The following is a 24449-nucleotide window of genomic DNA, read 5'->3' on the forward strand; positions in this document are numbered from 1 at the left end:
TGATGGAATCTGTAACTGAAATTGTTTAAAATTTTAATTTTATGCTTTGCCATTTTTGTGCCAATAAAGGTACTCTGAAGAACCCCTGAAATATTTTTTAGGTTTCGAGGAATCACAGAAGTGGTGACATGCCCCTTCAGAGAAGCAGGCACAAAGTAAGATGCAGGAGTCAGCCAATAAATCAATTGATCATTTACGGTTTCCACTGTGGAAAAGGAGACTAGGTCTGTAGAGCAACATGGGAAGTAGGCTCCAGTGATGTCTAGTGATGTCAGTGGCCATCCAAACGGCTTGATAGGCTGTGTAACGCCTGGTTTGGAATCTCTGCTTTAGATTGTATTTCAGAAGTATACAAAATATTATGTACAGAAAGCAGAGGGTCTTATTCAAAACGTATAGTATATATATTAACAAATAACAACCCAGTGTCCAGTGTGCATAGCTCCTTAAGCCAGCTTTAAGCATTGGCTATAGCATGAAATAGTGAGAGAAACACTTACAGTAAGTCTCTCCATAGAACTGCAACTTCAGATAGAATCACAAGCACACTTAGTAGGTATTAAGCGCCTTCTGAACACAGCTGGATTTCAGAATAAACATATCATCAAGTAAAATTTATTGTAGGTTTAGTATCTAGGACCCTCTGATACAGGAATGTCAGAGGCAGTGATGTGCTGCTCCTACAGTTCCCTCATCCTACAGAAGCAACATTGTGGGAAATATTTCAGGCCGCAAAATCAAAATAAGTTACACTGAAAATTGTTGGGACATACTAATTTTAGCACATCAAAAACTGGGCAGCAAATGTCTGGGATCTGTCCACAGAACTGTTTTGAAATAATTTAACTCTGTTCCATGGAAGTCACTGAGGCACCACTGTCTCTGTAACATCACTTACATTATCTGTTATTTCCATATTAGATTGGTGATTACAATACCACTTCCACTATATGACAGGAAACATAGAATTACAGTTTCGGTTCCAAGTTGATCTGAACAGCTAACCAAGTGAATTCATAACTTGATGGTGGTGTTGTTTTAATTTAAATTATATATTTGTGGTTTCCCTCCCCTGCTCAGGTTTACAAATCAATAATAGATACTTTGTCATACAATTCCTAGGGATAATCACCTTTATAACATTAATTACAATTCTGAAACCACTGAGCTTGCCTACAGCATCCATCCATTACTATATTATACTTTATAAAACAATGTATCTTTTAAAAATGGAAAGTTTTCCAAGGAAAAAAGTACCAGTAAATTTTTGACCCCACATCTCTGGTCATATTCATGCAACATGTGCCCAAGGGCCATATTCAACTTTGTCATTCAAGTGTTGGCAGTCTGAACTAGAGAGAAGCAGAGAGAAGAGAACAATATAATATCTAAAGATATCCCTTGCCATCCAATCCCATTGTGCCTCTCTTTCATTGTTTATCTCTCCAAAGTATCATTGTGACCTCTTATGGCCAGCTTCCCATGCCGACCCAGGAGTCAGTACGCATACCTAAGGTTCCCAAACTCTCCGTGATCTGTACCACCTTCCCCAATGCCACTATTTAACTTTCATAAACATCCCACATGAAAAAGACACCCAAAAACCTGTCCCAAGCCTGTCGTCCTAAATATCCCTATAATCCAGATCTCCTTCTTCAGTAAGACATCACTTTGTGGCAGTTAGCCAGTGCTCCAATGCAGCATTAATTTACTATCCTATGTTTTCTATGCTCCTTAGCACATGTACTGCTCATTTAACAAGAAAAGATGATGTAAGAGCATTCCATATTGGCTACTGCTATATCATTTTCCTAATCCTACCAAAGGCATCAGCTTCCTGATCATTGCTTGGTAATATATGTATACTACATAACAAAAGAGATAGAGTGACAGAGAGACAGAGAGAGAGAGAAGCCCATAGATGCTGGTAAAGTCCCTGGGCTATGATACACAACCCTGGCTAAATGAATATTTGTGTACTGAAACAAGACATGCTGGCCATCTCTGTTAAACTCTGAATTAAGCTTCACAAGAAAAATTGTACTTTAAATTTTCAAAGGAAACCAACATGCCTTAGAATGTACAGAGTAATAATCAGTAACAAAAAGCTGCAAACTTCAGTACCATCATAAAAATACATGTATATGGGCATAACCATTAAGAGAGCTACTACTAGTGGGAATCTGCAAAAATAATAGTTTTTTTTAAAAAATTCATGTGCATAATAACTGATGGGCTTGCTACAGTAAGGATACCTTGATCAGTTAATTATATATTATTTTAGTGCAAGTAATCATGCAATACTGTATATGACATAAAAACTTGAGGTTCTATATTCTATATATACATTCCTTCAGGGAAATTCAAAAACAGTTTTTGACCTGGGATATTAGTCTGTAGGTCTTAGCAGACTTATACTGCTAAGCACAGGTCCTGGGGAACCTAAAACAGCTCTCTGAATCTTGGCAAGTATCTCATATATGTAAAGTGCAGTACTTTACACTAATTCAAAATGCAATGCAAAAATACTTTGAAATCTGAATGATTATAAGCACTGGTTCTTTGCGTTTTTACTGACTTAAATTTTTTTATTAAGAATATCTTTTCCCAAGCTGATTTCAATAGGCAAAGCATAAACAGCACACCGCCCAACAACAACAAAACTAAACAATTCACTATTATGCTCTCATGGGGGAAAATCTGTTTGAATCAACTCCTTTAAACAATTGAACAATTGAATATCATGTCTGGCAAAATGGTTTAAGCATGGAACAGGCAAGTTTAATACCCAGATCACAAACCTCCAGATTAATTATCAGAGCCTTTTTGCCAGTGCTGACAATAACTCAGCAGAGGGACTCCAAGAACAACTGAGATCTTCTTATTATTTGTATAGATCAGCAGACTAGACAGGTCAAAAGTCTGCTTTTGATTCACTGCATTCTTGCACACCATTTTAGAAAGATTCTATTCAAGTGTCAGTTTAACTACAAAAAAAAAGTTTCAAGCTGCTAACAGTCACCTCGCTGAGAGAGGAGCAAAGGATGCCTCTGTCTTACAGCGCTTGGGGAAGACCACATGCTGACCCAGTTAGGTATTAACTTGAGAAAGGCTTCAGCATGGCTGTAATACAAGATCAAGGCTACAATGAGTGTACCATACAAAAGCCAATTTTTACCACAAAGTTTACAAATTTAACACATGCTGAGCCATCGGAGGAGAAAAGCAAGATCTCTTGAGCAATTTCAACAAAACGCAGCTAGACATCTCCAGACTATTAAAAGTACACTGCTATAAATGACCCATTTCTAAGAGCAAAGTACATTTCTACAGCTTTTTATGACATTCTCCCTATGAGTTAAACAGTTCCTTCTGCTTCTACAGAAGACACAGTACTCTCCTTTACTGCGGTCTCAGCATCGTTATTCTAGACAAGGGCATGAACATGCCAAAGATATTGTAACAGATATTTTAAACCAAAGCAACATAGGGAAGAAACCACTATGCAAAGGACGGTCATCATACAGTCTTTGGCTTGTCTCAACATCAGTATTGTTACCCCCTGTTCTATTAAGCTAATGGGACCAGATATTTCTACAACTAAAAGAATGCTGTGTGCTGACAGTAAGGACAAAAACGTAACAGTTTTATTAATGTTCATGTTTTGTATACAACAGTGCACTAAACGGTGCTGTGGTTTAGTGGCTTGACTATTCTTTTACACAGAACAAAAACAGATCCAAGAAATAAAAACTATAATGTGCAAGACCACAGTTACCTGATAATACATGCAAAACAATGCTGCTGAAGAAGAGGGGAAGGAGGCAGGTGGACATTGAAGCCTGGAACAAGCCAGATTCATACACAATTTTTATTTAGCAAAAGGTAAACTGGGCACATGAATACAGGCAATTAAAGTGACAAGAAAGTTTTCTGAATCACTTTGATGGCACTAGCTGAACAAAGGAGTTCTGATGAAATGTACACTGGAAAGACTACCCTGATTAATAAGTTAGGCTCCTTACAGTGACTTTTGAAAATAACTACCACAAAACATAAATACGAAGTGCTGTGAAAAAACTGAAGTATCATGACTTTATGGCACACACCTTCACAAAAATCATACTTGCAGAAGGCACCACATACAAGGTCTGTATACGTGTAAATATCAAATAAATTGTTTATTTTCACCTTAAAAAGACAGTTTCAAAGAATAGCCGTGTTGGTCTGCAGGAATACGGACAGATTTGTCCAGTAGCACCTTAGAGACCAACACTGGACTCGAATCTATCTGTTACATTAAAAACAATCAGAAGATACTTTAAATACATCTGCATGTTTTATCAAGTGCTGTGCACCGCATTAATCTATTGGAAGAGTCATGCACAATACGCAATACAGCTCTTTATATAGATATCTTTATACAGATATCTTTTCATATATATTTGGGCTGAAAAATAATCCCATTTTCCTCAAAAGTTTATATGCGGGCTCACTAACAGGGTCATACAGATAATGGTAACACATTATTAATATTGGAACCCTCAAAATACACAAATTATATAATCCTTCATTAAAGCTGGAGATAGCGACTAATTTGGAATGTATGGTCAGAGACATAACTGATAATATAAAATCATGTCAAAACACATTGTTGGTTTTAGAGAGATAAATTGCCAATTGAAATCTCACTAGAGGTATTCATAGGTTCTAGCTGGTAAGCCAAGCAAAATCAGATAGTGAGAAAGCCTTTATGGTAACAGCAATCATCAAGAGTTCTAATTTTATAATCTGTCATCTCAGTCTGATTAGCCCATGGTAAGAGAAAGTGGCATCATGGCCAAAGTGTCCTACCTTAGACTGGGGAGACCCAGGTTCAAATACCACATGAATTATTCAGTGGCCTTGGGACAACTGTTTAATTCTCAGCATAACCTAAGCAATTAATAAGGGTGGGCACCATCTGTTGCATTTTCCTATCCACTCTCCAAAACAAGGGATCCAGTTACAAAAATTATGAGGATCATGACAGACAGTTTCCCAAAACCCAACAGAAAACTGATGCCTGTTGTATGTTCCCTCCCCACTGAGAATTAAATTCTGGTATTAGCCTCTCTGCTCCATCCCCACAAGCACTGTTCCTTGGCCAGCTGTACCCACACAGCACGCACAATTTGTTCAATATCGCTGATATCGGACTCCTTCATGGTGTGCTGTATGTAAGTAGAACATTTCCCAGTTATTAGCCCTATTAGTATTTCTTCAACGGTAGCCTGCAGGGCACGTGGAAGTTACACTTAACAGAGAGACTGTCAAGCACACACTTAGCAGGAATCCATCTCTTTGCCCGTTACCTTCTCAGTTTCTCTTCTAATCTCTTTTCTCTTTCTCCTTAGTGTATAACTGACAAATTACTCTTACCAAAAATGCCTGAAATTTGATATTGCTAAATGAACAATTCAGATATGCCCCCTGAAGAGCTCTCCATACAGCAAATTCCAGCTTCCTGGTGATCCCCGGCCCCAGAGGGCTGTGCTTGGCCTTGTTCTAAGCCAGGTGGAATGAGTTGCCAGCAGAAACGCAAGCCCTCATGGAATTTCTAAGCTCCAGAGGGACTGTAAAATGTTACTCTTCCACCAGGCATTTGGTTGAGGCCAAAGACCACCAATACCATCAGAATGGGCCCCCCAGCCAGAATCCTACTCTGCCTGTTCAGCACCTGGTTGACATCTAGTATTCTATCTGCTCAGTTCCGAGGTACGATAGGGGATTATTGATGGAAGGTGTGTGACTGTTTAGTTGTAAACATTTTTAGATGATGCAGTTTTAAAACTTATCTTTATATGGGTTTTTAACCTACTAAACTGTTGTGAGCTGTCCTGAGACTGATGGGAGAGAGACAGAATATAAGCTTAAATATAAATAAAATTTAAAAATAAATACAATAAACCAAGATTTGGTTTTTTTTCTGAATGACCCTAAGTAAACCTCAGGGTCTCCCTCCTCTCCTTACACACAGACCATTCAATAACTAGAACTACCTGGAAATGAAATCTTAATCTAAATCTTGGGATCATGTTTGCTTCATAATCAGTGTTGCCAACCTCCAGGCGACTGATATTGCTATAGATCCCCTGGGATTATAACTGCTCTCTAGGTGATAGAAATTGGTTCAGCTGGAAAAAATGGCCACTCTAGAATCTGGGCTCTATGGCATTATTGAAGTCATTCCCCTCCCAGGCTCCCCTCAAATCTCCAGTTATATCCCAAACTAGAGCTGGCATCCTTATTCATAATAGAGGCTGGGGTTTCAGCACAGAGCAAGCCAAACTGTATGCAGGTTGGAATTGTGGAATGTGAGAATTTTATTGTCCACTCAGACCTCATCTGGCAGCATTTTGAGCAGACACTGATCTAAGCTTATTAAATGTAAACTTCTGTAATACAGCCTAGTATTTTATGAAGACTGATGATGAAAGTTGAATTCCTTATTGTATGTGACTATCAGACTGCTATAAACATCACTGGTCGAAATGAATATCAATTCAATGTTTCTTTTTAAAACTTTTATTTATTTATTTTATTTATAAATAAATAAAATGTATTTATTTTATTTGACTTGTGGCAGTGAACTTCATAATCAAAATTATAGTTCATATACAGTATATAGTTCATTACAGTATAAAACCATTAATTCATTTAAAATGACACTTAAAATAGCTGTCAGTACCATTGATACACAGTATTTACATTATTGCTATACAAGAAGGAGGGATGAGGAGTAAAAATGAGGAGGGGGGATGAGGGAGAAAAGGGAGGCCCAGCAGTTGGTTTAATATAGGTCCTAACTGGCCCCAACATAGGCCTGACAGAAGAGCTCCATCTTGCAGGCCCTGTGGGACGTGGCCAGTTCTGTCATGGCCCTGATCTCCCTGGGGAGCTCGTTCCATCGGGCAAGAGCCAGGGCCAAAAAGGCTCTGGTTCTGATCAAGGAATAACAGACTTCTTTAGGGCCAGGAATCCTCAGCTGGTTGGTGTTGCTAGATCTAAGTGCTCTCTGAGGAATATATTCAGAAAGGCGACCCCTAAGATACCCTGATCATAATCAGTTCTACTTTTCAAAGGGTTTCCACAACAAAAATGTTTAACACAACAAGGAATGCTTACTGTTCTGGAATCTGAGAAAGGATTGTATTCATCTAGTCCTGGAGGAATATTTCTTGTCACTTGTGTAACTGAAGGATCCTAAATAAAGGAGAGTAAACCATCAGATAAAGCATGCATATGTACCATCCATGTGGTAGCACCAATCCAAACACATTCACCTATACAGTGTAGTGTCAATTGCAACAATGACCTTCTAACTCTGCCTTGTAGCCATTATCTAACACAGACTAGTGCATTTCCAGAGTTCACGATATGACTGAACTGGAACGAGCTCCCTGTTGGAATGAGCTCCCGTGGGAGATCACAGGCCTGAAGGACCTTAATCAGTTCTGCAGGGCCTGTAATATGGAGCTGTTCCACCAGGCTTATGGTTGAGGCTCATAATAACATCCGCTGAACAGTTGGCCTCACCACCAGGTGAAGAACAAACTGGAAGATCAGCTCCCTCCTGATCCGTCTGGACATTTTAGAAAGGTTGATTGTGTGAACTGACTGTTTTCTAGTTTAAAATGTATGTTCATTTTATTGATGTTACCGACCATGACCATTTGGAAGGGTGAGCTACAAATTATTATTATTACTATGGGCCAAGCCTGTTGCATTCAAGAATACAATGAGTGTTTGATAAGGGGGGTGGAGCGGAAGAACAGCCTCCCCTCAGGAACTGGAAAGGCTGCAGGCAGTTGTTACGGAACTCACCGGCAGAGGCAGCCCTCAAGTGGCAGAGATCTGCAGCCTCCAAGCCTCAAAAGGGAAGTGGAAGGAGGAGAGGGTGGTCAGGGGTAGGGGACAGAAGGCAATTGGCTGGCTGCTGGACAGACAGGAAGCTGATTGGAGGAGGCGGAGGCACTCAGGGGCGGTACAGCCACCCTGAGTGGGTGTTAAATCCTGAGTGGCACTTAAGCCATGAGACACACTCCTCCTCCAAAGCTCATCAGAAATATTAAGTGGTACAAATTATTATTGACTAGTTTCAAAGCCCATTTATAAAAATGGCTTTGAAAGGGGCGAAGGGGGAAGGTGAAGGGATAGAGCCTCTCCCCCCAGCCAGCTTACCGTAGAGAGGTGTCCTGTGCTGTTCAGGTCACTATGGGAAGGTTGGAGAGGTGTGGGGCAGGCCTGGGCCGCAGCGTTGTGGGTCTTTCTCTGTTGGCCAGGGGCAGCGCCACGCCATTGTCAACGTGGCAAGGCTGCCTCTGGGCCGGGCAGAAGTGTGGGCTGGCGGCTGCCTGGGCAAGGCGTAGGGGCCTTCAGGCGGGGCCAGGGACAGCCGTGGCACATCTATGACGCAGAGGGGCTGTCCCAGGGGTTGCCAGAAGGCTGCTGCTGTCCGCGGAGTGGGCTTCTGGCAAGGTGAGGGACAGGCCCGCAGCATCAGCGACGTGGCGAGGCTACCCCAGGGCCCGGCAGAAGCCTCTGGGCAGTGGCGGAGCATGGCGCAGCCTTCTGGCAGGCCGAGGGGCAGCCTCGGCACATCAAGGACGCGGCAAGGCCGTCCCAGGCCCCACCAGAAGACTCCAGGCAGCCGCGGAGGTGCCGGGGACGTCGTGTCTGGGCCAAGAGCAGCCTCGGCGGCCGAATTAAGGGGCCTAGCATAGGAGCCTGTCCCAGGGGCCTGGTGAAGGTCGTGGATGTTGGTGAGTGGGGGAGGATCCTTGGAGGGTTGGTGGAAGGGCGGGGGTGAGTTTAGGGGGGTGGGAGGGAAGATGGGGATGGGTGGGTGGGGTGGTGCGGGGGATCCGTGGCGGAGGGGGGGAGGGTGGTGGCAGCATTGTTTTGGGGTGAGCGTAGCATTCGTTGGTAGGGAACGTCGCTGGGTGGGGGTGTAGGGGTTGGGGAAGTATTAGCGTAGCGGCAGCAGGGGGCAATGGGGGTGGAGAGAGGAAGAGAGCGGTGGGTGGGTGTGGTGGGGGGTTAGGTTGGGGGGATCGCTTACCTGCGTGGTGTCGGTCGGTAGGGGTGGAAGGTGGGTGCTGCCGTGCGCCGCCGGCAAGCCCTGCCGCCTCCAGCAGGGCAACGAGAGTGGGCCCCCCTGGGCTCCCCACCCAACTGCTGGGCAACGTAGGTGCGTCAGCAGGAGGAAAGGAGGAGGGCCACCGCGTCTTTCACGCTGCCGCCCTGCTCCTTTCCTGCGGGCCCCCGTCCCGGCCAACTTCCCTGGTTCGCTGGCGGGAAAGTAGCAGGGCCGCCGCGTCGAAGACAAGTCTCCCCTATCTTATATTGGTGTATTTGGTTTTTCCTACCTAAATGCAGAACTTTACATTTGTCCCTATTGAACTTCATTTTATTCAGTTTAGCCCACTTCTCGAGCCTATCAAGATCATCCTGTATCTAAAATTTGAACAGACATATACTACTACTGATTGAGCTGATCACTGAAGTGTGGAAAACATTATACTTTAGAATGATATCTTTAAAATTCCTACAATAGAGAAATGTGCTGTAATATAGCCATTTCAAAATAAAAATGGCAGCAAACATGAAATCATCTTAATTGTCACACAATGAAAGAATTTCACATTTAGGTCTGACTTAATCTGGTATGGAGAGAGAATGCTTTCATATTCTCCTTGTTCTGCATGGCAACTCATTTTATCTAGATCGTCTAAATCTAAAAAGGTAAAGGTAAAGGTATCCCCTGTGCAAGCACCGAGTCATGTCTGACCCTTGGGGTGACGCCCTCTAGCGTTTTCATGGCAGACTCAATACGGGGTGGTTTGCCAGTGCCTTCCCCAGTCATTACCGTTTACCCCCCAGCAGCAAACTGGGTACTCATTTTACCGACCTCGGAAGGATGGAAGGATGAGTCAACCTTGAGCCGGCTGCTGGGATCGAACTCCCAACCTCATGAGCAAAGCTTTCAGGCGGCTGCCTTACCACTCTGCGCCACAAGAGGCTCTTCGTCTAAATCTAGATTAACACAATTTTGAGATGTCCATCTGTCATACACTGACTTATATGAGAAAAACAGCTTCCCATCAAAATACAGACTAGAGCTCAATTTTCAGCTGAACCACAGAAAAAGATGTGCATAGGCATATGGTATCCTGTCAAAATATACCATATAGACCTTACCTGCAAGAATCACTCTTACTATACTATGTCAATTATGAAATATAGGAGATAGGAGATGTGAAATCATATGAACACGGAATAGAAATTTGTCAAACTCCAAAAGAGTTTTAGAATTCAGCAACTGAAGATTCAGGGGTGAGGGGAGTAGTGGTTGGGAGATATAGTTTTAAAAGCAACTGGCTTTGGTTGGCACAGACACATAATTGCCTCGAGTTAATGCAAGACACCAATGGAAGGCCACTTTGCATTTAGTGAAAAAGATAGCTTGCATGATTCACACATTTGCTCTCCGTGCTTCTAGATTTGGTGCATACCCTCTCCATGCAAAAGATGTATATGTCTGCTACACTCATACATTCTGTTTCCTTCTAACAAGAGGTTGGCCCATGGCACGTAAAGCTGCATATTCTAAAGACTTCAAGAGCTGCCCTAACAGGAAGAGCTCTGACATTGATTATAGTCACCATGAAAGCACAGTAGCCTTCAAATGTTATTTTTAGCACACAAAAACAAAAGATGGTCTTAAGCTGGTTATGATGTTTTGGACTTCTGCCAGAACTCAGAAGATGCCTTTCAATACCGAAACGATCTAGTTGTGAATTATTGTTCTCTTGAAATTAACACAAAGGCAGAAACCTAATACTTTAAAATCATTTGAAAAACCAATTCCATCTTCATCCTCCCACCCATTTCTTTTTTAAATATCATAGTGAATTAAAGAATAAGAACAAGGAACAGAATACTAAACTTGCTGGCAGTAAGGTAGAGAAACACAAAATGGAACAATGTATACAGGACTGAAAATTATTTGCATGATGACTCAATATAAATATTTTAGAAACCTAGCCTGCATAATGATTGCAAAAAAGTGACACAATTCTTAGGGAAAAGCACCAATTTTTTAGTCATTATAAAGCACCACTGTGTTTTCCAGCTCTGAGGACAGAGAATGAAAATAACCTACTACTTTCTACAATTGTTAAGGCTGAAGCAGCAATAACACTTCCCCAGTCCAAATAGTAAATGCAGTTTCCTGTAACTTGCCATTCCTCTGATCACCTGGCGTAACAGGCGCTGCCCTAGCAGAGCATCCAAGTGGCAGAAGGGTCTCCCACATTTTCATTAGGCAAAGGATCCAAAGTGATCCCTGGACTAATCCTGGACACCAAAGAGTCTCTATCATCAACCTCTTTGAATTGAGCTCAGAACGAGCACAGTTCCATTGGTTTGTCCATACATTACATGGAGTGCTCCGCTAATTTTGCATGCAGAGGCCAATCATGGCCAAGGAAGGAGGTGACAGACAATAAGAAGACTGGAACATCAGGCTCAAAATCGAAGGAGGACTGGATTCCTGAATGGATTGACCCAATGTCACCTCAGAACATTTATCTATACCTGAGCCTGAGTCTCTGGTCAAATGGCGATACAGTTAGGGAATGTGTGGTGGTTTGGCTGATAACTTGGGAGTTGAATTGGGGTCTTCAGTGGAGATAGAAGCCATCTGCTTATCTTGATGTTTGGACTTTTAATGGAGGCTCAGAAGCTGACATAGCCTTCTCCCACCCCTCCAAAGATTGGGGCCACCAAGATTTTGGAGCCACTGGTGCAACCATCACTGACCTCCTGGGGCCCTGTGCAAGGAAACTGTCAGAACCTACCAACCCGAAGGAGGATTCAGTCATGGGGTTCGACCTGACAGAACTGAAGCAGGCTCAGACGGGGACTTGAATGGGATGTTAACCAATAGACAGAACAATAGTAAATTCCTTTGTTGAAAAAAAAAACAGCAAAGAAGAAACTTCTTCTCAAATGCCAAGAAAGCAATGATTGATACTCAAAACTGAAGAAAAATACAGGCCCAGAAGGACAAACCATTCAGCATCTAACAAGTGAGTAGTAACTGTTTGCTTCTCTCGAAGTGGTGAAAAAGGAACTCAGGGAAAGAGGTGACCTGGCTGAAGAACATGTGACCCCACTAGTGTGAAAGTTGGCAAATGCATGGTTCTTTTGGCTTGGGATGTCCCCTTTAGAGCTTTAGCTAGTGGAAGAACATTCTGTGGCCAGCCTGGACAAGTGGCACTTTGGGATGGCACAAGAAGACAATAGACGGCACAATGAACAATAGATTACTTCCCCAGGTTTATATGATATATCTTGTTCCATATACTTGGCTATATAGCTTAAATCAAAAGCAATATCCCAAAGAACATACAGAAATACATAGGGAGTTTTCTACAACCATCCATGTCTGGCACAGGTGTGCTGTACATACGGGTACCAAAATTTCTGATCTGCAATAAAGACTAGCAAGTGCTGGATCAGTCTGTGTGAGGCCCACTGAGATGCAGTATGCTGAGAATTAGAACTCCAGAGTCTTTACAAACAGTTCTGTCTCTTAAAGTGAGAACAAGATTTGGACTTACTCAGTCATTTACATATAGTAGTGATATGATAACTCTAGTTTTGTTCCACAACAATGATTTTCAAACCTATCAATTTCCCAAAGCAGGTCATCCATTAGGGTGACCACACAAACTTCAGTCCCATAAACAGGCCTAAAACTACACCGTAAATAAAAAACATATCACCTTACCCAGCCAAGTTTGAAATTGTGCAGTCACTGCCCATTCAATCAGCCTGCTCAAGTATGGGACATTTGAGACTTTATTTAATGTCTATACTGCCTCTCCCCACAAGTGGGCTCAGCGCAGTTTGCAACAAAAAACAATTAAAAACCTGTTAAAGTTAGATCTCCTCTTCCCACTTGCTTAAATGCCCACTGCCAGTTACTGAGACTGGAAGTGATTTTACCAACTGACTTCTAGGAAGCCCTCAGGGGGTTTTCAAGGCAAGAGACAGTCAGAAATGGTTTGCCATTGCCTTTCTCTGTATAACAACCCTGCACTTCCTTGGAGGTCTCCTATTCAAGTACTAAACCACGGCTGACTCTACTTAGCTTCTGAGATCTGACAAGGTCAGGCTAGCCTGGGCTATCCAAGTAGGTGGTACATCAATGAAATCCCAATCCTGTCTCTCAGTCCTACCCTTAGGTACACAGCCACAAAACTAAGTGTGTCCTGGGTAGGGCACCATGCTAGGGGGACAGAGCTCTTACAGACCACAATGACATAAATACCCTGCTATGCGGTTCTATGATGAAGTAGTTAGGAGAGATTAACCCTTTCTCCCTTCCAAAGTATGATAAATAAATAAAGCTAAATCTCAGTGATAAATATGCCCTTTTAGCTTTGCTATAAATGACATGCCTAGCTATTCTGGAATATTTTTGTGTCGAATCATGGATTGAAAGTACAAAAAAACCCACAAACCATCCAACAAATGCCACAAGGTATCTCTCTAGCTAACAGTGGTTGGACACTTTGTGGATAATTAAAGCTGCAAAACCAGGCCACCCACAACTAACCTAAGCGGCTCTCCAAGTATTTTTTTTAAATTACTTTAAAATGGATTAAAGAAACTGCCAGATTAAGACCTAGTATGCTCCAGAAGGGAACTAATGTTGAATCACTGTGAGCTAAAGGGAAAAGGGGAAATAAATCAACCTGTTTAAGCCCAGAGAGTTTACTGAATTCCACCTGATGAAATTCTGAGACCATTCTAAGTACATCTGTTCAGAAGTATGTCTCATTTTAAGTCACAAAGGGCTTACTCAGGAAAACAAGTGTTCTTAGGAGGGCAGTCTTTGAATGGTTGGGACGTGGGATGGGATTTTCAAATCGTATCCTTGGCTTACAAAGGTAAAGGTATCCCCTGTGCAAGCACCATGTCTGACCCTTGGGGTGACGCCCTCTAGCGTTTTCATGGCAGACTCAATACGGGGTGGTTTGCCAGTGCCTTCCCCAGTCATTACCGTTTACCCCCCAGCAGCAAACTGGGTACTCATTTTACCAACCTCGGAAGGATGGAGGGCTGAGTCAACCTTGAGCCGGCTGCTGGGATCGAACTCCCAGCCTCATGGGCAGAGCATCAGACTGCACGTCTGTTGCCTTACCACTCTGTGCCACAAGAGGCTCTGTCCTTGGCTTACAATGTATTTTTCTTTGGCATACTTTTTCCTATACCTGTTTATTTTATTATTTTATGTACTAGCTATTGTCCACTGAATTTATACTGGCACTATGATGGCATGAAGAAATTTCATGAGATCCTTGGAAAAATTATCCACATAACATTATTAATGCACATACTGTTTTACATGACACATGATGACAGGTCCCTTCTTGAATATGTGCAATCATTAACCTGACATAAAGGAGGCAAAAAAGGGAGGGCAATAGCAAAAATGAAGAATGCGGCCTGGATTTAGGTTTAGGATCTAAATTAAGCCACATATTGGATTATTTTAGATTTTCTTCCATTTGGCTTTACACTGAAACAGATCTCATCCCTAATGTCACACCTTTCAGCAGCGAGAGAAACAGCAACAGCTAAAGCCAAGAGTAAAGCAGTGAAAAACAGAAAGCCTTTCACTTCGCAGACTGTTAATGGATGGGGTGAAGAAGTGGCTCTTAGGAGACTTTGTTCCAGAACCTGTCATCCATTTTGTGTCCTTTCGTCAGCTCCAGAAACTACGGGGATTTACTTCCCTCTCAGGTAGAGAAAGAAGAGGAAGATGGAGTCCCCCCCCCCCCGCCCCGATCTATTTATCACCTGGCGCCGGCTGAGCCTGACTAGAAGCCTCTCTCATCCACCGGGGAGACACAACCCCAGAAGACTCCAGCAGTCGCCATCCCTCGCCCAAGGGATGCGATTAAGCCCTGAAGAGGGAGCCCCAAGGAAGGCCCAGAGCCTGCGGCGGGGGAGGAACCTCCGCCCCGAGGAGTCGCCGCCGATGGGGGACCAGGACGCTCTGCTGGCTTTGAGGAGAGCCTCTCGCGCCTCGGCGACGCCGGATCCTCCCGGCCCGCTTCCGCCGGCCAAACACGGCGGCTTCGGGGAGGGGAGGGGAGGGGAGGCTCCAAGGCAAAGGGGGTGGGGCAGGGCAGAGGCATCATTCTGCAGGCGACCTCGCAAGGGTGGCGGGGCGGGGGGGCGGGGGGGTGATATTGACATGCCCCTTCGCAAGGCTAAGGAAACTGGGACCCCCCGAGCCTCACGCGCCTTAACAGCTTCCCCGATCCCCGGCGCGTTTACCTTAAAGGGGTTGTTAAGGTCCGGGTCCGCGAAGGGGTTGCTGTCAAAATCCGACATGGTGGGCGGCCGGGGGAGAAGGCAGGGTCGGTCGAGCTCTGCGGAGAGCGGCGGCGGCGGCGGCGGCGGCGGCGGCGACTCTCGTCGAGCGCCCCGAAGGTTGCCACCCCTCCCCCCCACCTCCCGCCCGCGCCGATGTCAGCGCCGGCGGATCCGCTCCCAGGCCCACCCGCGGCACTCCGGATAGGCCGCCCAGACACCCCCGCCCCGTCCAAAATGGCTGCCCCGGAAATAACGGACCCAGTGGCGGCAACGGCTCCGGCAGGAAAATGGGAAGCCGGGAACCGGGCTGGGGAAGCCGGAGAGACGCAGGGCGGGCGCCCCTGGGTGGCGGTCCCGTCGGTGGATGCAAGGCTTCGCGATAAGGACTTCCTTGCCTTTCTCGGTTGTCCGGATGGGCCACTTCTGCTCTGTTAAGCCGGTTTTGTTTCTGGTCTCAGGATTGGGGAGGGGGGAGGCTTCTTATAACCTCACTTTTCCCGTTCTCTGTCCAGTTAGAGTTGTTAAGGGGAGGGGGGGAGGGCTTGAAAAAGTTTTTCTGGTGGACAATTTTATGGAGTAAGCGATGTATGCAATATTTATAGTGTTTGGGATGAGTTAAAAGATTTTCAAGACAAGGTTTTACTCAAAATGAAACGTTTGTGTGGGAAAAGATAATGTGATACGGTATGTTGGATATGTCTACAACATGGGTAATCAAACTGCGGCCCTCCAGATGTCCAACGCTGGCAGGGGTTCATGGGAATTGTAGTCCATGGACAGCCGCAGTTTGACTACCCCTGTTGTAGACATATCCAATTCAAGACAACGTTTATTGTTTAAATGTGAACGAATCTAGTAGCAATATGCTTAATGTGTCATGATACATTAGAAAGATTTGTATTTTTAAAGTTATAAGGCTCCATGGTATCTCAATGTTATGGTTGTCCACCTGTTGTATCAGTATGAGAGTATTTCTAGCCAAATAACAATTCCTTTTCTCTATTATATTTTTTGTTTTCTAATTTCGATTCCCCCCCCCTCCCCAATTTCTCAGATGGAATATATTAAGACACTTGCACTAAGATTGCATAGGATGCAGCAGTTTGCTGCAAGGATTGAGTATATTTGCAATTTTGCTTGTATACAATGTGGTGTATACTTTACATTTTCATAAACATTTGCTTAATTTATATCTCTCCAATGGAGACCCAAAGTGGTTTACATCATTCTCCTTGCATCAATTTTATCCTCACAACAACACTGTGAAGTAGGTTAGGCTGAATGTGTGAGTGGTTGAAAGTCACCCAGATGGCAGAGTGGGAATTCAGACTTGGGTTTCCCAGATCCTAGTTTGACAACTAAATATAGGCATATAATTTTATCTTGTTAAAGCAACGAAATAAGCTTCATAAGAAAACAAGCATAGTAAATTTCCCTCAAATGTCTGTTCTTATTAAACAAATGGGGAATGGGCTTTAAAATATCCCCACATTTTGTATATCAAACCTTTAGTTATCCTTTTCTTCATGTAATTGTTTTGATGGATTGTATTAAAGCTTGTTGTTAACTGCCTTGGAACTGTTTCTCAATAAAAAGTTAGGATAGATCCTGAGACAGCTTTAAATATCACAAGGGCAGACAGAAAATATTGATAATTAAGTGCCCATTTATAGTGGTACCAATCAATATCTACTATCATTGTGAAATTGTCAATGTTTAGAAGGGAAATGTCCAAAAGGTGCAATGAGTTAAGAAACTCTGCTTGGTCCGAGATTTTCCAGAGTTTTTAAGAGAAAACCTGTTCTCTTAAAACAGGTTCCTTCTCCAAAGGGTGACCTCACCTTGCTGTTGCTCCTTTTGGCATGTGTACATACAGAACAAAGGAGTCATGCTCTGTATACAGCAGGTCCTTCCAAAAAGCAGGAAAAAATGGCAGATCTGGGGTGACCCAGCAGGAAGGAATCTGTGAGTAGGGATTTGAAGTGAGATCCTTCCAATTCTGGTCTGAAACGCTAACTGCTAACTGCTACACACCGGCATTAAAAAGAGAATCAGTTCACATCAATCTAATCAATACTAATTAGACTTAATTGACAAAGAATGTGGAAGAGATTCACTTGATGTATGAGGGTTTAGCAATACATGGAAACCTGCACTTCCTCTGCGTGAGGAGGTCCTCTTGTTTTTTTTTATTTTTGTTTTGCAGAGCATTTACATGCCTGGAAAAAATTATTACACTTATTTATTTTATTAAATTTACTAGAATTAAAGCCCGTTGTAGCTGATACAACAGGCGCTAGCAAGGGGGGGGAGAAAAATAGCAAAGAGAGAGGGAGGTAGAATGGAAAAGAGTGATTAAGATAGAGAGAGCTTAGCATTGGGAAGAGTAAGGGGAGGGGTTGTCCAGTATGAGGTTGAATATGTGTGTTGTGGGGGGGCGTTGTGGTGGTGTGGTGACAAATGAGGGCATGGGTGTGGAAAGATGGGTGTCAAGAACCTGTGGTTTGGAATGTTAGTTGAGTGTGGGAGAGGACTGTGGAATAGGGGTTACAGATGAGCTTTCAAGAGCCCTGTCTTCAGATATGTAAAGGGAAATCAGACTGGAGACTCTTCTTAGGGGGAGGTTACATCACAGCCAATTCCTCCCAGTTCTGTGGCCCTACTCCTTCTGTCAATATAATCTTATGTGCCCACATGCTGCTTTCGCTGTTTCCCCCTAGAAGAAGAATAGCTGGATCTTTGTTCCCTGCTGTTTACTACCAAAAGGAATCACAAAGCGGTTTACAAACACCATTTCCTCTCTCCATAACAGTCACCCTATGAGGAAAGTGGGACTGAGAGCTCTGAGAGAACTGGGAATGGCTCACAGTCATCCAGCAGGCCTCAGGTGTCTCTAAGCAGTTTAAAATCGCCTTCCCTTCCTCTCCCGATAATAGGCTCCCTGTAAGAGAGGCAAGTGTATGGCCGGCCCAATCAGGGTGCAGCCAGCTGTGCTGTGCTGGCCGCACCCTGATTGGCCCATATTCAAAGCCAGACACCCCGGACACACTCCTCTCACAGGGGTGTTTCACAAATATATAAAGGAACCATGGATAGCTCGTTTTCCTCCTGGAACTCCAGGTTACATATATAAATATCCCCTAAAAACCCAGCCCTAAAAATAGGATTAGTCCAAAAGTACTGAGATGGCAAAATCCCTTCTACCTCCCACAGTCATCTAACAAGGGTGTGCTAAGTATTATAACAGAGCCTGAGGGGGCCTGCTGATCGTGATAACCCAGCCACAACCATAGACCTGACGGAAGAGCTCCACTTTTGGAGGGACATCTGGGGGCACCTGCAAAATAGTACTTATGTTGCAAGTAAAAAATATATATTACAATACTATTTTTGCGTTCCATGAAAATTTTTGTTGCTCCATATAGACCAAATTTTTAATCAAGAATCCCCCCCCCCCCGGTCAACGGTGTCCCCGCTTTACCAATGTTAAAATCTGGTCACCTTATCCTGGATTGGAGTCTGCTTTGTCAGGTGGTACAAGAAGAAGAAGAAGAGTTGGTTCTTATATGCCGCTTTTCCCTACCCGAAGGAGGCTCAAAGCGGCTTACAGTCGCCTTCCCATTCCTCTCCCCACAACAGACACCCTGTGGGGTGGGTGAAGCTGAGAGACCCCTGATATCACTGCTCGGTCAGAACAGCTTTATCAGCGCCGTGGCGAGCCCAAGGTCACCCAGCTGGCTGCATGTGGGGGAGCGCAGAATCGAACCCGGCATGCCATATTAGAAGTCTGCACTCCTAACCACTACACCAAACTGGCTCTCTCTTTGAATGGTTTTATCAGGTTAGAATGCAGATGGCCAACAATTCTGCTCAAAGTCATAATGTATTTCCCTATCTGTTCCTTTATCCAGCAGTTTTATAGTAATGGTATATTCCTGACAATGTATCTCTTCTCTGATAACTTTGACTTTACCCCTTAGTTTTTATCCCTGACTGAAACTGAACATAAATTTCAAATTACGTTACATCTACTGTGTGATTATGACAAGCACTTACACATGGCAGTTGCAGGTTTCCAAAGGGAATTCAGAAGTGCTGCAGGGGCTCAGATTAGATTTGGCATCGTAGGGAGGAGGAGCGCCAGCATTGGTATAGTGGTTAAGAGCAGTAGCTTCTAATCTGGCAAATCTGGCTTGATTTCCCGCTCTTCCACATGCAGCCATCTGGGTGACCTTGGGCTAGTCACAGTCCTATTAGAAACTGTTCTTACAGAGCAGGTTCTCTCAGCTCTCTCAGCCTCACCTAACTCACAGGGTGCCTGTTGTAAGGAAAGAAAGGGAAGGTGATTATAAGCTGATTTGAGACTTCTTCAGGCAGTGAAATGTGGGGTATAAAAACCAACTCTTTCCTCCCTGCATTATTTTCCTGACCTGAAATGGTACCTGAACTTTGGCCCATTGTGAATGTACATGGAATGCTTGCACATGAAGCCCTCCTCAGAGAACAAATAAGCATCCTCCTATGGATATTCCAGATTGGGAAAACAGCAAAGTCAAGAAAGCCGGAGCCCTTCCTCCCCCATGCCATGGTTACAGTCCAAATTGGTTCCCTGTGGAGCTTCTGACTTGAGTTCCCATTGGGAATTTGCAGCTGGTATTCTACCACAAGTCCCTATCGTAATAATGTGGTAGATGTAATTTTGTTATAAACATATGTAACTGTATAAGCAAATGTGTAACATAATACCCTTACATCACTATTGCCTTTTCTGATCCATAGTTAAGGTTCTTCTCTTGTTATGCATTTATGCTACCCCACCGATTGCTTTGGCCAAAAATGCTTTTTCTCCAATACCACTTTTTGCTTTATGGGACTCAATCTCTGCTTTAACAGCTATAATACAATATAGGGGTTATGAATTATTGTTGAAAAACGTCCTTAGTAGCCAGTATTGATGATTGAAACAGACAGAATATAATCTATGTCTTCCATAACCATTGTTTTTAAGCCTGCTGGTTTTACCACTTTTAAAAGTGGTTTTTATGAGTGTAATTTGAAAATACTCCAGTTTTCCTTTGGATGTCTTCAACTTTAAAACAATCCATGTGTATCTTTCTTTGATGCTGGAAGAAAGGTAAATATACTATTTCAGCTAAGTAAATGTGGAGTAAATATCCTCTGCTCACAGAAATAATTGCTAATCAAGAACTGGACTACATATCAACATTGTAGTGGATAGCTTGGATCTCATCTGTCTACTTACACTGTCTCCTTACACTACTTAGATCACACAAATTATTCTATTGAGTCAAAAGTTTGTAATGGAGCTAGTTAGTACATAAAAAGGACCCAATCACTTTCTAAAAAATATCTTTCTACTAGTTTGGGATTGCAGTCCAGTTCCACTTTGATCTGCTTCTAGTGTAATAATTTCGCGAAGCATTTAAGTACTAATTGTTATTAATGGCTTCAAAGTAAAGGTAAGTACTGGGCTAGAGTCTTGTTTAGTAAAGGTAATTGATGAGAATAAATATTAGATTTTGTGTGTGAAAACAACTACCTCTGGTGCTCATAGCTGGAACTACAGGAGAAAAGGTAATTCAGCAGTGACATTACATACACTGAGGATCAAACTACATGAGAAATAAGAAAAATGGGAATTAACTATGGAGCTAAGTTATAATTTACACTAGCGTTCAAATGAAAGTTCATTAACTCATCATTTTCCAATATTTAATGTAAGTAATCCCCCCAAATATTGTTCTTGTCTTGAAACGTTTCAAAACATTGTCTTGGATGTTAGGTTTTTATCATTTACTAACGTATTTGGGGAGCACCAGAGAATCACAGATCTCCAGTCTTTCCCAACATTCCAACTCCCTTTCATCTCAACTCTTTAATGATAGAACTTCTATACTGCCTTTGTGAGTGTGCTATTATCCTCCCTCCTAGAGTTGGAAGGGGCCACACAGACCATCTAGTCCAACCCCCTGCTCAACGCAGGATCAGCCCAAAGCTTCCTAAAGCATCCAAGAAAAGTGTGTATCCAACCTTTGTTTGAAGACTGCCAGTGAGGGGGAGCTCACCACCTCCTTAGGCAGCCTATTCCACTGCTGAACTACTCTGACTGTGAAAATTTTTTTCCTGATATTTGGCCTATATCGTTGTACTTGAAGTTTAAACCCATTACTGCGCGTCCTTTCCTCTGCAGCCAATGGAAAGAGCATCCTGCCCTCCTCCAAGTGACAACCTTTCAAATACTTAAAGAGGGCTATCATGTCCCCTCTCAACCTCCTTTTCTCCAGGCTGAACATTCCCAAGTCCTTCAACCTATCTTCATAGGGCTTGGTCCCTTGGCCCCAGATCATCCTCGTCGCTCTCCTCTGTACCCTTTCAATTTTATCCACGTCCTTCTTGAAGTGAGGCCTCCTGTTTGTATGGTTTATACCTATGACCCTCACTTTGATGCAATCTAGATGTGTATGTTGTTTCAGATTACACTTGTCCCTCCTGGCAGTGATCAAAGCAGGATCAGTACAATGTGTATCGTCTACATGGCTGGCTCACTACAGGATATTCCAAGGGAAGAGGTATCTGGCTTTCCTCCCAGTTCCTGGCTTCCAATTTCAGCACTGATCTTGAGCATTGGGAAGCAGCTGTAAAAACAAGCCCACAATCTGCATATACATCAACTAACCAGGCTCTCGAAATATAGAAGTGTGCTGAACATGTTGATCAGGAGTCATTGGAATAGCTTGTGACTTCAGAGTTCTGCCTGCTGTTACACGACTTGCAGCTGTTCACTTACCTTTGTTAGGAAATCTTTAGTATGTGCTGTTGCTGGGAAGTGTTTCTTTAAAAGACCATATTTGCTAAACATGGCCTGGTCATTCAAAGAAGAGCAGGTTTAAAAGAACAGCTGCTTGTGTTCAGAGGTGAGATTCTTCTGATAGTATTCCTTCAAGAGTTAACTTTTTTTTTTCTATAAGAAGTCATCTCAGTGAATTCACCTAGACCAGGGATTCCCAACCAGGGATCTGTGGACCCCTAATTGTTTAATATTGTTTAATATTAGTACATTTTACATATGAATATTTAATGTAAGCCTGCCCAAGCATAGAGCTCTGCTTCAGAGGCCTTGTTGTGCATGTTTCATGCACTGGCTGCTTCATGCACTCAGGTGATGGCAGCAAGATGGTCTTTTTTGTGGTGGCAGCCTAGGCATTGGACTCTATGCTTGCCTGTTTGCCCTGTTGACTTACTTGCCAATTACTGTACAAGGTACACATATTTGTATTCACCCAAGCACAGAAGATTTAATTTGCAGTTTAGTTTTGAGTATTTTTAGTGAACTGTCCTGTCTTTGATTTTTTTGTTTTGATACTGTTTTATTTATTGCTAAGATAAGATGTATAAGTACTATTTTTACTTATTTTCTGTATTAGTTTATATGAATGTTAGTGATATTTAATTGGTTTGTTGCTCTGCTTGTATTGATTGTTGGTGATATTTTTCTTATTAAATGTAAAGATTATTATTACTTTATTTGTGATGTTTTATTTTGTACAACATATTTAAAATATTGTTTTCCTTTAAAATATTGTTTTCCTTTCATCTCCAGTAGTTACCAAAATGGGGATTTTTAAAAAACAACTAGAGATGAAAAGGGGGGATTTTTGACCTAAAAGAAATGTAGAGCATTTGAATAATTTATCTGAGAGAACAGAGAAAAATTGTCTCCTTCCAAAATAAAGCAGGAAAAATACATCAGAAACAGAAAGACCTAAATGTCTGTTTTGAGTCTCACAGTTCTGTGCTATATGGACACTGCACTGAGAAAAATGGCAAAAAAGTCTATGACAAAAAAAGCCTGATTAATTTTCTGCTAGTTTGAAATTACCATCTGTGTATCTAGTGTTGTTTCCAAAATAGATCTTTCAAATTCCTCATCCTTGATCTGCCAAGAAAATAATTTATTGGCCTTTTCACCTCGTTCAAATACAAGTGCACTTGAGTGTAGCAAATGCTTACAGATCTGATTCTCAGACAATTTGTTACATTCCACCCAGAAACCATTTATAAATTATCAAATATTAGAGAGGATTTTACACTAGGGCAAATAAGTGAAGTGTTTCGCTCTTAGGAAAATGTCATTGCTTCCTGGACTGTCTCCTCTTCACTCCTTTTTTCTTCTCATTATTGGCCAGCGGCTGTTTTTCCTGGGTGACTACATAGAATCCTGGTGGCTGCTTGTAAGCTCACCATGGGGAAAAACTACAACCAGATGGACTATGCAGCAGGGGTAGAGCATAGTGGTAGAGTATTCCAACAATATATACAATAAAGATGCCAATACCATTAAGTACAACAACTACCAAAGTGCACTAAACAACCACACAATCTAACTGTGCATGGAAATAGTGAACAAATAATTAAACTTCAAATACAACGATATAGGCTAGATATCAGGAAAAAGTTTTTCACAGTCAGAGTAGTTCAGCAGTGGAATAGGCTGCCTAAGGAGGTGGTGAGCTCCCCCTCACTGGAAGTCTTCAAGCAAAGGTTGGATACATACTTTTCTTGGATGCTTTAGGATGCTTAGGGCTGATCCTGCGTTGAGCAGGGGGTTGGACTAGATGGCCTGTATGGCCCCTTCCAACTCTATGATTCTAAATAGATGAAAAGTAAATTAGTTTAATGTCAAAAGTGCAATAGGCAAAAATTGAGAAAAATTGCATTTCAATGAGTCATCAGATAATTTTAATAAAAAGCCTTTATTAAGTTTCAGAATTTTAAAAAGGTTTTGTTTTTCATGTCCACACACATTGGTATTATTGCTTACTGCCATTCTAGGAGCTCCAAGTGTCTTTTCTGTGTTTCCTGGTTTTCACTAAGCAGCAGGAGGCCCCAACATGTAGCTCATGGGTGCCAGGACACCCACAGACACCTGGTGCCTGTCAAGCATTTTCTGGAAGTGCATGAGGCCAGATGTCACTTGTGCCCAGCAGGGC

At 42.7% G+C, this 24449-nt stretch overlaps 1 protein-coding gene and 1 long non-coding RNA gene across 6 annotated transcripts in view; one reads left to right on the plus strand and one right to left on the minus strand.

Moving 5' to 3' along the window:
• SCAMP1 (secretory carrier membrane protein 1) overlaps nucleotides 1–15855 on the minus strand; it is a 40356-nt gene extending 24501 nt beyond the window's left edge. Inside the window, exons 1-2 of one of the 5 annotated variants that reach the window (XM_077347324.1) lie at nucleotides 15834–15855; nucleotides 7168–7245 (exon numbers count right to left, since the gene is read on the minus strand). Coding sequence is in view for 2 of the 5 variants with exons in the window: in XM_077347321.1 (XP_077203436.1) it covers nucleotides 7168–7245; nucleotides 15400–15456 (135 nt within the window). In the remaining 3 variants the exon portion in view is untranslated. Of the gene's footprint in view, nucleotides 1–7167; nucleotides 7246–9103; nucleotides 9148–14916; nucleotides 15180–15399; nucleotides 15566–15833 lie in introns of those variants that run through there. The other 4 variants (XM_077347321.1, XM_077347323.1, XM_077347325.1 and 1 more) reach the window with 4 other exon arrangements.
• LOC143842321 (uncharacterized) lies at nucleotides 15659–22983 on the plus strand. Its single transcript, XR_013233064.1, has 2 exons — nucleotides 15659–15798; nucleotides 21933–22983. It is a non-coding gene; the product is annotated as an uncharacterized LOC143842321 (long non-coding RNA).
• Nucleotides 22984–24449: the final 1466 nt, after the last annotated feature.

Source organism: Paroedura picta, chromosome 7, assembly GCF_049243985.1.
Source record: "Paroedura picta isolate Pp20150507F chromosome 7, Ppicta_v3.0, whole genome shotgun sequence".
Classification (NCBI taxonomy): Eukaryota; Metazoa; Chordata; class Lepidosauria; order Squamata; family Gekkonidae; genus Paroedura; species Paroedura picta.